Here is a 16,044-nt window from a genome sequence, read left to right on the forward strand (position 1 = left end):
TGGTGAATATGTAGAATTTAACCGATTGAATCATTATACGTACAGCCTTGCGCAAATGTTATAAATTATATCACTATTGTGAAATAAGTTGATATGATTCCAACATTCTGTTTATAAATCTAGTGTAGTGTAACCGTAAAACTGGTACTCGGCTTTAATCGCGAAAACAAGGGAAGCAATGGCTACCTTTGCGACAAATTGTTTTAAAATATCTTTCTCCTCAAAGTTATTGCTGACATGCAATGGATCGAGGCATTTTTCATGTAAGTTTTATTACCAAAACAGTTTAAGGCGTTTAATCCATTTGACATTGGATGTCACTAACTCTGAACTATTTATTTTACATTGTTTACACTTGCGTCCTTCAATTTAGCTCGGGTCAAAATGGTACTACACAACAGTTTGGTCGCCTGTAACGGATCTTCCCCAGTAGCGGATCATTTTTTCCAAAACGACCATTTTATTGCTCTTACCCCTATTAAAATTACTGATCAATCTTTATTTTCAACAAGCATCACCAGTTGTGTCTTGAAATATATATTTTCTTTCTCCAGTGATGACATTAAGGGAAAAAAACTAAATGTAGCCTCTAAGTTTGTGCACCTTAAACTTCAAAGGCATATATTTCATGAAAAATCATAAGACAATAACTGAGAGAAATAATGAGAGAAATATGTTGGTTTTCAGATAATAATAATGGATTTACATACCTTTAAACATTCATGTACATCGTAGTCTGCGTCACACAGAATAACCCTATAAGATCGTGCACCGATTTTGATGACGTCATAGCCAGGCCCTGGGATGTGTTTATTATTACCGATATATGTTTTTGTTAATGTGTGTTTATTTGTATTAAATATGTGTTGTTTTAGATGAATTTCATGAATAAACTGAATTGAACAGAATGGTTTAAACGAAACTGGTCTTCATAAAAACGAAATATCAACTGTGATAACTGTATTCAGAGGTCTAGATAAAGTGTATTTACTAAGAGAAAATGGCTGAATAAAATTCAATTCACAATGGGGGCATAAAAAGCTGTTGCCCCTTCTAATGACAGTTGTTTTGTGACAAAATCCCAAATGGACGAACATGGCCGCGTCCGTCTGGTGAAGAATTTTAAACATTGTTTAGGCTATTTCTATGGGAACGAGGTTAGAAAAACAGACAATTTATATCATAATTATTGTTTTTGTTGTCTTATTGGCTGTGGAAATTATTGCGTTACAAAAGTGAACAGTTTTCCGGCACGTGTGTTCGAATGTTGCTTAGAAGTTTACGTCATAAAAAAGTACACGATCTTATAGGGCTGCATGAAGTTATAACGAATAGTTGCCCAGACGGGCTACAAACTCTTGCAATTAGGTTGCCAAGCAAATAATCAATAAGCCCAGGACCCGTATTCACCAAACAATTCTTAGACTTAAGTCTAAGAATAAAGAAAATTCTTTAAATTAGAATATTCAAGAATTTCTTTAATTTTGAGTCGAACTCTGCAGTAAACATCTCTATCTATATTATTCTTTATACAGAACATTTTGGTAATGACATAATCACCAGTGGAGGCCTGCATATATTCAAACACTGAACACATTTTTCTTTGTTCTAAGTCTATTCTTTATTCTTAAGTCTAAGAATCGGTTGGTGAATACGGGCCCAGAGCATTTCTAATGATTTTATATACATTTTCTTTTTCAATAAATATACAATGATTATGTGAGTGCAGACAGGTACAGTGATTTTTTTTGCCCAATTGGGAAAAGTACCGGTATCAGTCAAATTGGGAAAATTGTGCGCAAAAATCCTGAAATTGGGAAAATTCCTGTCATGCAGACTTCATATTGTTAAACTGGTGTATTTGATTTTTTGCTCCCAAATACTTTAAAGTTAATAACGTTATGTTTTCAAGTTGTCAATATTGCATTTACTTAGTTTCAAGCCATGGAGTTGCATAGGGAAACTAGCTAAATGTTGCATTTTATTTATTCATTTTTTGTTTATCTGATTTTTGGGAAAGGGCCTGGCCTTTTTTGAGGAGAAAAAAATCACGCGAAACGCTGGAATGCTAGCTGGCAACATAGGTATAAAAGTAAAAAAAAAAGAAAAATTTTTTGAAGGGGGGAATTTTTAGCTGAAACAGCGGAAAAAAGTATACTTTTTTCATTGGGGAAGCCGCCAATATTTGGCGGTAAAAAGTGCAAATCAAGAGCCCTGCCCCAGGGTGACATGAATCCGCTTCTAGTCAACCGGATGACTTCAAGCCATTTCAGGTCGACAATGACCCAATGAGTTTTAGTAACTATAATATTAATATCACTTTTATTCTTAATTAAGAGTATTTATTGGCAAAAGATGAACATGACTTATTTTCCAAATTAAGTCAAAATGATGCGAATTTTCCCAATGCAAAGGGACCCGGCTCCATTCCTAAAATGGTGAAAAGAAACACTGGTGTTGAGATGGCATGTCACCCACAACAACTATCCAAAGCCAAAAGGCAAGTGTTACAGGTGCTGGCATCCGCATCAACTTTAATTTTCGTCAAGTTAAATTATTTTACAAATTGTCATAAAACTTGCTCAAAACATTTTGTGCTTTTGACATCTGAGCCGAGTTGGAAAATAGTTTTGGCTGTTGAAAAACATGGCTAAGAGGGGACTGGGCAGTTTTCCCTTCATGGTTATAGTGTTACCTTGTGATAACTGTAGAAGTCACATTTTTTGTTCAATAATCATGAAACATGTTTAAATAATTTGTTTCAGTTTTATCTTGACAGAGTATGAAAATGGTTCCTGTCTGTGGAAAAACATTGCTTCCAGGAGTTGGGGCAGTTTTTCTTTCATGGCTATATTGAAACCATGTGAACACTCTAAAAGTCACAGATTTTGCTCAATGTTTGTGAAACTTGCTCAAAAAGTTTCTTCTGTTGATATCTGCGCCCAGATTAAAAATGGATCTATTGGTAAAAAAAGAAGAGCATATTGGGGCGTGTTTGTAGTTTTCCGTACATTGCAATAGGGAGACATTATACCAGCTTGGAAGAGATAAGTTTATTTGTTTCATAGGTGAGCGTCCTAAGGCCTTAGGTTCTCTTGTTGAATTGGCATTTTGTTTATTCATGTTATCATAAGGCAAAGTAAACTAACCAACATATACATTATTTTTGCTTAAAATTATATGGTAAAAAAACAACATAAAAGGAAATAAGATGCAATCATGTGTGTCCAATTTGTGCTAGCAGAGCATTACTTAAATGAATTCTTAAATTGCCAAAATCTACTTCAATGTTCTATAGGATTTGATATCGTTAAACAAACTTTATTTGCATTTTTGTATTTTAATTGTAAGTCTGATCTAATTTTCAGCGTCAACGGCTTTGGTAAGTCATTTTTTTAGAGCAGGAGACAAAGCTTAGAAACATGTACTAAATACTATGAAAATTTGAAAACAGTATGGAACCCACTTATGAAATCATATCAAATGCTAAAGTTACTTATATGAAATTTAGTTCAAGTTTCCATGGTTTATTTATGCTAAGAAGTAAAATATTGAAAAATTCCTGATATAAAAAGATATAAAACTAGTATTTTACAGTCCTTTGTTTGTTGACATTTAAGTACATAAATGAAACCTCCTCAAAAGTGTTAAATGAGGTCATTATTTCAAGGTCATGACGTAATTATTTTGTCAACAAGAGTTTAATGATTTCTTTTATGTCATATATTAACCCATTTATGTCTAGCGTCTAGAAAAAAGGCCTTGGCAAACAGCGTAGACCCAGATGAGATGCCGCATAATGTGGCATATCATCAGAGTCTGTGCTGTTTGCTTAAAGGAATTTCTGTAAGAAATATTCTAAATATAGAAATAAATATACAAGAAATCCCTTATTTTGGACATAAAGTGATCCAATTTAGAAGGATGGGAGAGTCCACTAGGCATAAAAGGGTTAATATTGCCAAGCTGTTTCCCAGGCAGCCCGGATGGGCTTCATAGGGCTGGGTAACATGGGAGGTCACATGGCCCGCAATCTGATCAAGAAAGGACACCAGCTGGTTGTGTACGATGTCTCCGCTGATAATGTGAAGGCAATCAAGGAAGCTGGTAATAAATAATGATTTATCTTCTAAATAGATACAAACCAATTGACATCCCATTATATAAACTTTGTTTTTTATTCTTTTGCTATTTTATTATATGTTGATTTGATTTTAATTTTTAGAAACGTTTTCCTTTTCAATTCGACGTCTGATTTAAAGATTTTTCAAGTGTTTTTTATGCCTCTGGTTGGGTGGCATATAGCATTTAAACTGTGTGTCAGTGTGTCCGTCCGTCCGAAAACTTTAACATTTGCCATTACTTTTGCAATATTGAAGATAGCAACTTGATATTTGGTATGCATGTGTATCTCATGGGGCTGCACATTTTGATTGGTGAAAGGTCAAGGTCATCCTTCAAGGTCAAAGGTAAAAAATAATTCCAAGGGAAGTAACAAGCTTTAAAGGGAGATAATTTATATTTATCATTTGGCAGGTACAGATTATTTTTACAAGGGAAGTAATATTTTTAAAGGGATCTAATAAAAAACAAAAATAAATAAATCAAAGCGGCGCATTAGGGGGGCATTGTGTTTCTGACAAACACATCTCTTGTTTTTTTAAATAAAGCTTAACGGTGTAAGTACTTTCATTTCAAATTTATTGATAGTCAGTCATTAATTCACATTTTCCTATTTTATATATACAGAACTCTTTTTTAATCTCATAAGTAAATTCTTGAAGCCCAGCTCTGTGAATATAGCGCTAAATTCATGTGCATTAAGTGTCGTTATGTATTATCAGGGATGAGTTTTTTTGCTTTAATTTAATTTTTTATTAAATCAATGCTCTTTAAAACTAAACTAACTAAGGTAAGTGTTGCACCTGATAAGCCTGTGCTTATCTTTGACGACACTTTACACACATGCATTAAGCCTGGTTTTCCAGGCGGTTCTCTTGCATACCAACCTAGAGCAGATCTGGTTATAGATATGCTTACCAACCTAGAGCAGATCTGGTTATAGATATGCATACCAACCTAGAGCAGATCTGGTTATAGATATGCAGAATTCTGCTTCAAATCATCAGTCAATTAGTGCATACCTTGCTCATGCACGTCTGGTTGCAGGTGCAGAGGTTGCTGGTTCCCCCGCTGAGGTTGCCTCAAGGGTCACCAGCCTGGTCAGCATGCTTCCCGAGAGCTCCCATGTACAGCAGGTCTACACAGGGCCGAAAGGGATATTCAGGTATTCTAAGATGTAGGAGTGCATAGACAGTGTGGGCATAAGCCTTACTGGTATGAAAATCACTTATAAATAAAATTAAAGTTAAACTTGTGAAACGTGCGCTACAAAATCAATTTAACATTTAACATTTATTAATTTTTACTCAAGATATTTATGTGTTCATTAAACTGAGTTTGAGATCTGATGTTCGTAGTTCAATTAAGATGTGTTTCTCTGCTGCCTTCAGAATTGAGACATCAGTTCATTGTTTATGGTTTTTTCCAAATACGATCCTGTTGTTTGTATTGATACAGATCAGTTATAGTGGGTGTATGAGTATTCTCAGAACTTAAAAGATCAATGTTTCTGCTTCAAATTTAGTCTCATTCTGTGAAAACTGAGCTTAAAGTATGTGCGCAAAGTGTCATTACAAAGTATCCTGTGCAGTCCCCCTTGACTTATCAGGGATGACACTTTTTACTCTAGGGGATTTTTTATTTTTAGAGGAAGTATCTCCTTAGCAAAAATCCATTTAATTGGAAAGTGTTGTCCATCATTAGCCTATGCAGACTGCACAGGCTGATCTAGTACAACATTTTACGCACATGCATTTTACGCACATGGCAGAACCAGGGTCATTTTTAGCTCGGCGTTTTCGGAGAAAACCCGAGGTCTCTGAAAACACCGAGCTATTGTTTCCACCGACAACTTTGAAACTTCATATGTAGATGCACCTTGATGAGTTCTACACGCCACACCCATTTTTGGGTCACTAGGTCAAAGGTCAAGGTCACTGTGACCTTAAAAAAAATAAAAATCTGACAAGCTTTCATTTATTATGCCCCCCTTCGAAGAAGAGGGGGTATATTGCTTTGCTCATGTCGGTCGGTCGGTAGGTAGGTCGGTCGGTCCATCGGTCCGTCCACCAGGTGGTTGTCAGACGATAACTCAAGAACGCTTGGGCCTAGGATCATGAAACTTCATAGGTACATTGATCATGACTTGCAGATGACCCCTATTGAATTTGAGGTCACTAGGTCAAAGGTCAAGGTCACGGTGACCCGAAATAGTAAAATGGTTTCCGGATGATAACTCAAGAACGCATATGCCTAGGATAATGAAACTTCATGGGTAGATTGATCATGACTCGCAGATGACCCCTATTGATTTTGAGGTCACTAGGTCAAAGGCCAAGGTCACGTTGACCCGAAATAGTAAAATGGTTACCGTATGATAACTCAAGAACGCATACGCCTAGGATCATGAAACTTCATGGGTAGATTGATCATGAATCGCAGATGACCCCTATTGATTTTGAGGTCACAAGGTCAAAGGTCAAGGTCACAGTGACCCGAAATAGTAAAATGATTTTCGGATGATAATTCAAGAACGCATATGCCTAGGATCATGAAACTTTATAGGTAGATTGATCATGACTCGCAGATGACCCCTATTGATTTTCAGGTCACTAGGTCAAAGGTCAAGGTCACGGTGACCCGAAATAGTAAAATGATTTTTGGATGATAACTCAAGAACGCATATGCCTAGGATCATGAAACTTCATAGGTAGATTGATCATGACTCGCAGATGACCCCTATTGATTTTGAGGTCACAAGGTCCAAGGTCAAGGTCACGGTGACCCGAAATTGTAAAATGATTTTTGGATGATAACTCAAGAACGCTTTTGCCTAGGATCATGACACTTCATAGGTACATTGATCGTGACTTGCAGATGACCCCTATTGATTTTCAGGTCACTAGGTCAAAGGTCAAGGTCACAGTGTCAAAAGTCGTATTCACACAATGGCTGCCAGTACAACGGACAGCCCATATGGGGGGCATGCATGTTTTACAAACAGCCCTTGTTCAAAACTGCACCCGTAGCCGAGCGTGGCACCCGTTATGCCATGCTCTTGTTATGGTTGTTTCTGCTGCTTGTAAGGGTTGTTATGTTTGTTACAGTGCTGTTCAGAAAGGCTCCCTACTTATGGACTGCAGCACCATCGACCCCTATGTGTCCAGGACCATGGCAACCATTGCTAAGCAACATGGGGCTGAGTTTGTAGATGCCCCTGTCTCAGGAGGTAAACTGTGATCAGATTAAAAGAAATGCAAAAATGTAGTCATTATTCCAAATACTGAATCACCTAACTTGTTGAATGGTAATTATCCCCCGCCATTGGCGAAGGGATATTGTTTTGGCATTGTATGTCGGTCCGTCTGTCTTTCCGTCCATCCGGAGCCATATCTTGGAAGTGCTTTGGCGGATTTCATTGAAACTGGGTATGAGTATATATATGGATAAGGGGATGATGGACGTTAAATGGCATTGTACACCATCTGTTAATAACGGAGTTATGGCCCTTTGTATCTTGAAAAAATGCTTTTTTGAGTGTCAAATATAACACTTTTGTGTCCAGAAGCATATTTGGCGGATTTCATTGAAACTTGGTATGAGTATATATATGGATAAGGGGATGATGGACGCCAAATGGCATTGTACACCATCTGTTAATAACGGAGTTATGGCCCTTTGTATCTTGAAAAAATTTTTTTTTTTAGTGTCAAATATAACACTTTTGTGTCCAGAAGCATATTGGCGGGGGATATCAATTCAACGAATTTGCTTGTAATTTCACTGATTTAACTCTTGGATGAACTTGTGCAGAATTATTTCTTTAAATTCGTTTTTGTTTTCTTTCACTTGTTTCAATGACCGTATTTTTTCCACCTTTTTTCTCATTTGAAAATATGATATCATTATTAATTTCATAATCTGCCGTTTAAATTTGGTAAGCTTGGTTTTCTTATTTTATTTTCGATCATTGAATATCAATTGGTATTAGACTGTACATGGAACTTTTTTGCATTTCTATTGCTTTTAACAAAAACTGCAAAAAATAATAGAAAAGTACATTACAATTCATTAAATCTAAAAATAACTTTTTAATTGATTTTTCTATTTGTATTTATTATTTGGAGGTCATTTTTAGTTTGGAACTGGAACAGTATCAATCTCTTCTAGATTTTTATATATTTTGATAAGAAATTTTAGATTTTTTTTTTATTCAAATAAAAGAAATTTGGTATTAAAAAAAATGTAACTGTAATTGGTTTCTTTTTTGGTACCTGTGGTTTCATTCTTCAGTACCAAATGAAAAAAAATGTAAATGCTTTGTTCCTATGCCTTTGTCAGGTGTGAATGCTGCCCGCGATGCTGTGCTGACTTTCATGGTGGGAGGACCTGACAGTGCGTACAATGCAGCCAGCCTCTACCTCAGCTGTATGGGCAAGAATGTGGTGCACTGTGGACCTGTAGGCAATGGACAGGTATGTGTCTGACATATGCCATTTCGTTAAACTAATGGACATATGCCTTCCAGATGTACCGTAAATCTGTGAATATAATACACACTTTTTTACCTGCCGATTTTTTTTTCAAGTAGGGGATGCGTGTTATATACGAGTTTAGAGCAGAACAAAATTTTTCCTGTGAAAATTGTCTACTTAATCGTTGTTATTCGCTGCGTGGCAGCCATTTTGAACTACACCATCACATCAAAGAGGGGCAACAGGGCTCACGCTGTCGTTCATCATATGAGCCATTTGCGAAAATATTGAGAATTTGGCTCAATAAAAATCTTATTTGCGAAAATGTGAAAATCTAGTAAAATTTCGTTGAAAACATCCGCCATTTATATCGGACTGGTTTTCTATATTTGTCTGTTTGTTTCAATGAAAGTGTTCGCAATTCGAACATTAAACAAAACCCGGTCTGTACCTGATTATGAGACATTGCTTGACCTTATTGTTATTGAAGTGTACATGGTAACTGGCCAATCAACATTGAGCTGGCTTACACATAAAATGATGTTGTCGAATGAAACGTGAGAACGGGTGGAGCTATGGGATAATATTGGGTCATTCATGCGGAGACACTGTATACTTTGAATACACAGTTAATATCGTTGTCTGCCTACAAAAAAGCAACCGGAAGCTATGTTGTATTAAGAGATTAGCAAATGAAAAGAAAACGTGACAATACCCGTAAATAAATATTTCTAAGCTGACCTGTTTTTATCTTTCTTCTGAATATTTACCATATCTGACGTAAAGAGTGGTAATTAAATAATTAGTTCTATGACGCTAATATTACACCTTTCTGCCGATTGCCAAATTAAATTGAAAGGTAATAATTAATTATACCCCCCCAAACAAAGTTTAGGGGGGTATATGGGAGTGAACTTGTTGGTCGGTTGGTCGGTCTGTATGTCGGTATGTATTATGTGTCCGCTCTCTAATTCAAGTAGTTTTCATCCGATCTTCACCAAACTTGGTCAGAAGTTGTATCTACATGATGTCTAGGCCAAGTTCCAACATGGGCCTTGCTGGGTCAAAAACAAGGTCAAGGGGTTACTTAGTGCGTTTTTAACATTCAGCATGTTGTCCGCTCTCTAATTCAAGTAGTTTTCATCCGATCTTCACCAAACTTGCTCAGAAGTTGTATCTAGATGATCTTAAGGCCAAGTTCGAACATGGGCCTTGCCGGATCAAAAACTAGGTCACAGGGTCACTTAGTGCGTTTTTTAACATTCAGCATGGTGTCCTCTCTCTTATTCAAGTAGTTTACATCCGATCTTCACCAAACTTGGTCAGAAGTTTTATGGAGATGATCTTAAGGCCAAGTTAGAACATGGGCCTTTCTGGGTCAAAAACTAGGTCAAGGGGTTACTTAGTGCGTTTTAAAAATTGAGCTTGGTGTCCGCTGTTTTTTGTGAAGATGACATGCAAAATATTATGTGCCAATGCGGCAGTGGGGGTATTTGTCACGTCTGTGACAAAGGTCTAGTTTGTTTTTTAATCACAAACTATTCTTAATAACAGCTGCTTATTCAAATTAAAGGGATACGAGAAAAACACAAGCAGTTTAATTTTATTTTGAGTTAAATTAAAGTATCGAGTTTGTAACACTTCGGAAGAGTAATTCATCTAGACTACGATAAAAACGGAAGTAACCACTTTGTCTACTTATTATTTAATTATTATTATAATTATTATCGTCATGAATATTGTTTAATGGAATTAAATGTTAGAAAACCCCACAGCCTCTCTGTTTCTTTCTTTTGCAATTATGACTGCTTGACCCGGGTGTCAGCAGGTGGCCCGTTTGTTATCGGATACAATCAACGTTAATATAAACAATAGACAGAGATATTTATTATGCAACTGTCATGACAACAGCACGATAACACATCGTGATCAATATACAGGGTATTACTGTGAAACAGACTGTTGATAACCCAAAATTGATTTGCTAGTCTCACAACACAAAAATATTCTGACCCATTTTTTCGGAAATGGCCAATTTCGGACACTGATTTTTTTTAATGCATATTTTACTTGTAAGAGTTTCAATTTTTACCGATAAATTTTGACAAAACTCGGGGATGCGTATTATATACAAGGTCGTATTATATTCGCGAATATTCGAATGTGCTCTGGGAAAACAGGGCTTAATGCATGTTTGTTAAGAGTTTTCCCAGATAAGCCATTGCAGTCTGCGCAGATCAATCAGGGCCAGCACTTTCGGCACTATATTTTTTGTTTAAAGAAGTCTCTACTTATCCCAAAACTAGTGAAAGTGGAAAGTATCGTTCCTGTTTGGTCTGGAATGTCAAGTTTGGCACATGCAATAACCCCCGTTTTTCCATGAGGGGGTCTCATTTAAAGTGTAAACATGTGTTCCTTACAAGGTCATTAACTTATTTAAAATCTATTTAAATGCAAAAATCTACTTTCAATGTTCAATCTTACTTACTTGATGTTTAAATTTCGAATTTTTTAATGTCCAGTTAGATTCTTGTATAGACTTGTGTACATTTTACTCCATTTATGTTTTTTATTAAATAAGTTTAACATCATGTATTGTTTAGCAGTAAGTTATACTTTTATGAGGCATGGCCATTCTTCCTTTACTTTTGAATCAAGTAGGACAGTTGTCAGTAAATGGCTCAACTATATGAGATACGTTCTGAGAAAACTGGGCATAATGCATATGCGTAAAGTGTCGTCCCAGATTAGCCTTTGCTGTCCGCACAGGCTAATCAGGGACAACACTTTCTGCTTTTATGGTATTTTTAGCTTCAAGGAAGTCCCTCCTTACCAAAAATCAAGTCTAGGCGGAAAGTATCGTCCCTGTTTAGCCTGTGTGGACTGCACAGGCTTATCTGAGATGACACTTTACGCACATGCATTAAGTCCCGTTTTCTCAGAACACAACTCATATACACAGCTTATCCAGAAAAAGTATGTGTAAGTGAACTGACCACCATTCAAAACAAACAGACATTACTTGTGCAGATTTTATATCTCATCATATTTAAGGATACACTTAATATTCAAGAAAGTCCTCTGTTTTGTTTATATAATTTGATTGGGGTATAAACCTTTCTGAATGAAAAGTTCATGAATAATGTCTCATCTTGATGCTAAATAGCATCTGCATTGTCATGTAAAACAAATGAGCCGCACTGTGCGAAATCAAGGCTTAATACATGTGCTTAATACACGTCCCAGATTAGCCTGTGCAGCTGGAACAGGCTATTTATGGACAACTCTTTGGGCTTAAACTGGATTTTTGTTTAGAAGAGACTTCCATTAAACAAAAATTCCTTTAAAGCAAAAAGTGTTGTCCCTGGTGAGTCCTCACAAGCTTATCTTTGAGGACACTTCACGTACATGCATTGAGACACATTTTAACAAGACTCAGCTTATGTTCTTGTTCATCAGGCAGCCAAGATCTGCAACAACATGCTGTTGGGTATCTCCATGATAGGCACTTCCGAGACCATGAACCTTGGCATCAAGTGAGTATCTGCTAGAAGAGGCTGAGGAAAAGGGTTCTCAAATCATTGAAGCTTTGAATTATGTATAGTATTGTTATGCTGCCCTTTGAAAACTGCAGCATATAGCAGTCACAATGTCAGTGTGTCTGTCTTGCTGTCCCTCCAAAAGGTTTTGTCTCAGTCATAAGTTTACATCAGATTGATGGAAAAAACAAAGAAGATAACCTGTAACCCTTCTTTGAAAGTAAAAGTCACACTTGGAAGTCAAAGGTCAAATTGTCTCAGAGATAACTTTGTTGTATATTTATGGATTCGTAAGTAACCTTTCTGGAGTATTACCATCATAAGACGATGTGACACCTGTTTCCCTGTGTCGAATGCTAAGATCTCACTTAGAGGCCAAAGGGAAAATTTGGCCATAAAACACATTGTCTTATATGTAAATTTGTCATTAACCCTCCAGTTTTAAATAACTTTGAGATCAATAGCCATATTTGGCGATAAAACAGTTGTTTTTCGCATAAGAACAGTTTTGCGACATAATTGAAATGTGAGGGAATTAGGGACAAACGTTTGATTTAGAAGTGAATTTTCGTGTTAATTGATAAAATAATTATATGCTCTGTAAGTATGTCAACTCAAGTAAAGTGATGCAAAATTCCAATTGAAATAGAAGTTTATTGTAGTTAATAGTTTTGATCCAATCTGATAAATTTACCAGATTGTTTTTGTAATTGTATACAATTTTACCTTAGAGTCCCCAACATATCTTTGGTCAGGGCCTTACGCTTACAACACCTAGGTAGCATGGCACTTGAATTTTGACATGAACATACAGGGTGGGCCTTAAAAAAAGTTATGTGCTAATATAGCACTTAAAAACATTTCACAGTGCGCGCAAAGTATATAATTTAAGCTGATATGATGACCTTAGATGGTATACAATATTGCTGTGTAATATGTTACGTAAATATGACCATTTTAAAAGGAGAGAATATCAAATAACGCTATAAATGACCTATCAGAACAACAGTTACTCTATCATTTACACGTAATTTTACATGTGCTTGTTAATTCTAATTATTGGTCATTATAAGAAAGATGATTTATTCACCATATTAATAATTAAAGTCCTTATTACTTGTATAAATTGTAAACATACACCCTTTTTGACAATGTATTTCATGCAATAAGTTTTATGTCCTAACAATTAAATTCCAGCACATGTATATTAAACCTTGCCAACTTCTGGCATTGATAGACACCATTTACCATTAATCATATTACATGCTTAAAGCTACAATCCCCTTTGTACTAACCAACAGTGTATTACAACAATCATAGAACAGCAAGGGCAGTTTTTCATCTCAAGACCCATCACTGCCATTACCTGGATGTCCTAAAAAAATCCATGGGATGGCATTTGTATATTGTTTGCTTTAATGTATACTGTAAGTGTAATATTTTAGCTTTGTCCCTTGAACATTACCAAAAGACTTTAAAAAGATGAATTTGATGAGTGTGAATGCCATCAAACCCACATATCTGCTTTATTATTGCAGGTTAGGGCTGGACCCAAAGTTGCTTGCCAAGATTCTGAACATGAGTTCTGGGCGATGCTGGTCGTCTGAAGTTTACAACCCCTGTCCTGGGGTCCTTGAAGGGGTGCCATCCAGCAATGACTACAAGGGAGGATTTGGGACCGCGCTTATGACCAAGGTGATTGCTTATGAGTTGCACTCTGATAAAACAGGGTTAAATGCTTGTGTGTAAAGTGCAGTTCCTAACTAGCTTGTGAAGTCTGCAAAGGCTAATCAGGGACGACACTTTCTGCCTAAACTGAATTTTCATCAAGAAGAGTTTCTCTTTAAACAAATCATAATGGTAAAGAAGAAAGGACTGCACTTGCAAATCTTGGAAGAAATTTTACGCACATAAAATATCCCCGCTTTTTACACAGCGAGGCTGATGTCTTTTCTGTGTGTTTGTTTTAACAGTTTGTGAGTTTTTCTTATGACAAAGCTGCAATGTGTGAAGACCTATGGGAGCATTCAATGTATAGGGGCACATCCACATTCAGCTATTCTTGTGAGAACAATTATGTTCAAATGCATCCATAGCCTAGCCCTAATCATGTGGCAGTTAGAGCAATTCCTTTGCTATTACCCTAATTAGCTTTTGAATTCTCTAGTAGTTTGTAGTAAGTTTTTATTCCCTCAAATGGTTTTATTATGGTGAAGAATCAACAGATAATTCTGATTTTACCCCATTTCAAACAGATTTCAAATAATTGATACTAGCATGATGTGTTTGAAAGTCGGTCCCCCCAAAATATGCTTTTAGTAAAGATTAACTTCAAAAGCTTCATGGACAGAGACACACAATTAAAAAACCCGAGTCTTGTGATATTTGGGTATAAAAGGAACTACCGGTATGTTAGCAGTTTAGCTACCATATATGCATCTGCATCCATACACTCTGATTAGGAGGCTTAATGTCTGTTAATATATGTCAAAACCTTGCGTGACTCCATAGAGGACAGGATATCTCCAGACCAGACCAGCTAGCTGGCTTGTCTGGAGCTTTGCTTGACGCATATGGTAAAAGATCCATTTTGCACTATGCGGCTCATTAACCCATTTATGCCTAGGGTCTAGAAAAAAGGACTTTGCAAACAGCATAGACCCAGATGAGACGCCGCATGATGCGGCGTCTCATCTGGGTCTGCGCTGTTTACTTAAAGGATATTTCAGTAAGTAATATTCTAAATATAGAAATAAATATACTACACATCCCTAATTTTGGAAATAAATTGATACAATTTAGAAGGATGGGAGAGTCCACTAGGCATAAATGGGTTAAAACTGAATTTTGCAATATTGCAGGACCTGGGTCTAGCTCAAAATGCAGCGACTGCAGCGAAATCGCCCACACCACTGGGGTCTTTGGCTCACCAGATCTACCGAACCATGACCAATCATGGGTTTGGCGGAAAAGATTTCTCATCGGCTTTTAAATTCTTGCAGGATCAGAATGAGCAGAAGAAATAACATCATGATGTACATGTGTTAATTCCCCAGTGGAAATACTCAATATCATGTCAATTACTGAATATAAGTTTGTTAGAAAATTTTGAATTCATGTTCTTGGTTTAAGAAATTTGATACAAGAATTTAATATCCATATACAAATATTGATTATACATGCTTTTTTTCTACTGTATTGATAATTTTCTTAAAAAACTTTTCTTTAATGTTACTTATAAAAAGTGTTGTTAAAATTTACCTTGTGAAATATGTTTATTTAAAAATAACATGCATTTTGCGCAGGCTATGCAAAGCTAGAAATGTCTTGTGATTGAATAATATTGGATGTAATTGTCACATATTAGAAAGGGTGTTTTAGCAGCTAACCAGATATCAGACTTCATGTTACTGGTAGATACATCAGTATGTTTTGGTGTTTTTTGTTACCATGTATTTTAAGAATTCAAAGAAGTTATTTTCAATCTTGACCACTTAAACAGGAACGTTTGGGGAAAGAGCTTGACAGTGATAGGGACTGCAAAATTCCAAAGTCAAATTAGTTGTTTCCATGATAGGTTGTGTTTAGAAATTACATTTTCAAATACTTATACTTTGTGGAATATGCAAATGGCGATGTTGTTTATGCTAGGAATTGTTGAATGAAATGTGGAATTCTGTCAATGGAATAGCGACTACTGTACGTACGTGCAGTACAGCAGTTTAATTTATAATATAGTGTATAGCCTTTACATGAAATGCCATTTGGGTTGTTGTGTTGGAAACATGATTGAATTTTGTTGTTTATCAGGGATTTATCCTTTACTTTTAACAATTGAGACTGTCAATAAATTGTAAACAACTATAATTGCTGCTCTTCCTTGGATATATTCTTAAATTGGAGGGGAA

The 16,044-nt window shown here is 36.1% G+C and overlaps 1 protein-coding gene across 1 annotated transcript; it reads left to right on the forward strand.

Moving 5' to 3' along the window:
- Positions 1 to 153: 153 nt before the first annotated feature.
- Positions 154 to 16,003, forward strand: LOC127844058 (probable 3-hydroxyisobutyrate dehydrogenase, mitochondrial). The gene is made up of 9 exons (XM_052374029.1): positions 154 to 263; positions 3,369 to 3,382; positions 3,978 to 4,107; positions 5,170 to 5,287; positions 7,230 to 7,351; positions 8,464 to 8,597; positions 12,057 to 12,133; positions 13,675 to 13,831; positions 14,998 to 16,003. The coding sequence occupies exons 1-9, from the start codon at positions 179 to 181 to the stop codon at positions 15,160 to 15,162; spliced, it is 1,002 nt and encodes a 333-aa protein (XP_052229989.1). The 5' UTR covers positions 154 to 178; the 3' UTR covers positions 15,163 to 16,003.
- Positions 16,004 to 16,044: the final 41 nt, after the last annotated feature.

Source organism: Dreissena polymorpha, chromosome 9 (genome assembly GCF_020536995.1).
Source record: "Dreissena polymorpha isolate Duluth1 chromosome 9, UMN_Dpol_1.0, whole genome shotgun sequence".
Classification (NCBI taxonomy): Eukaryota; Metazoa; Mollusca; class Bivalvia; order Myida; family Dreissenidae; genus Dreissena; species Dreissena polymorpha.

Bases quoted from the DNA above. Each gene is read 5' to 3' on its own strand.
- LOC127844058 (XM_052374029.1), top strand. From the start codon at position 179: ATGGCTACCTTTGCGACAAATTGTTTTAAAATATCTTTCTCCTCAAAG. The intron at 8,598-12,056 runs GTATGTGTCTGA...CTTGTTCATCAG, and splicing joins GACCTGTAGGCAATGGACAG to GCAGCCAAGATCTGCAACAA. The intron at 12,134-13,674 runs GTGAGTATCTGC...TTATTATTGCAG, and splicing joins ACCATGAACCTTGGCATCAA to GTTAGGGCTGGACCCAAAGT.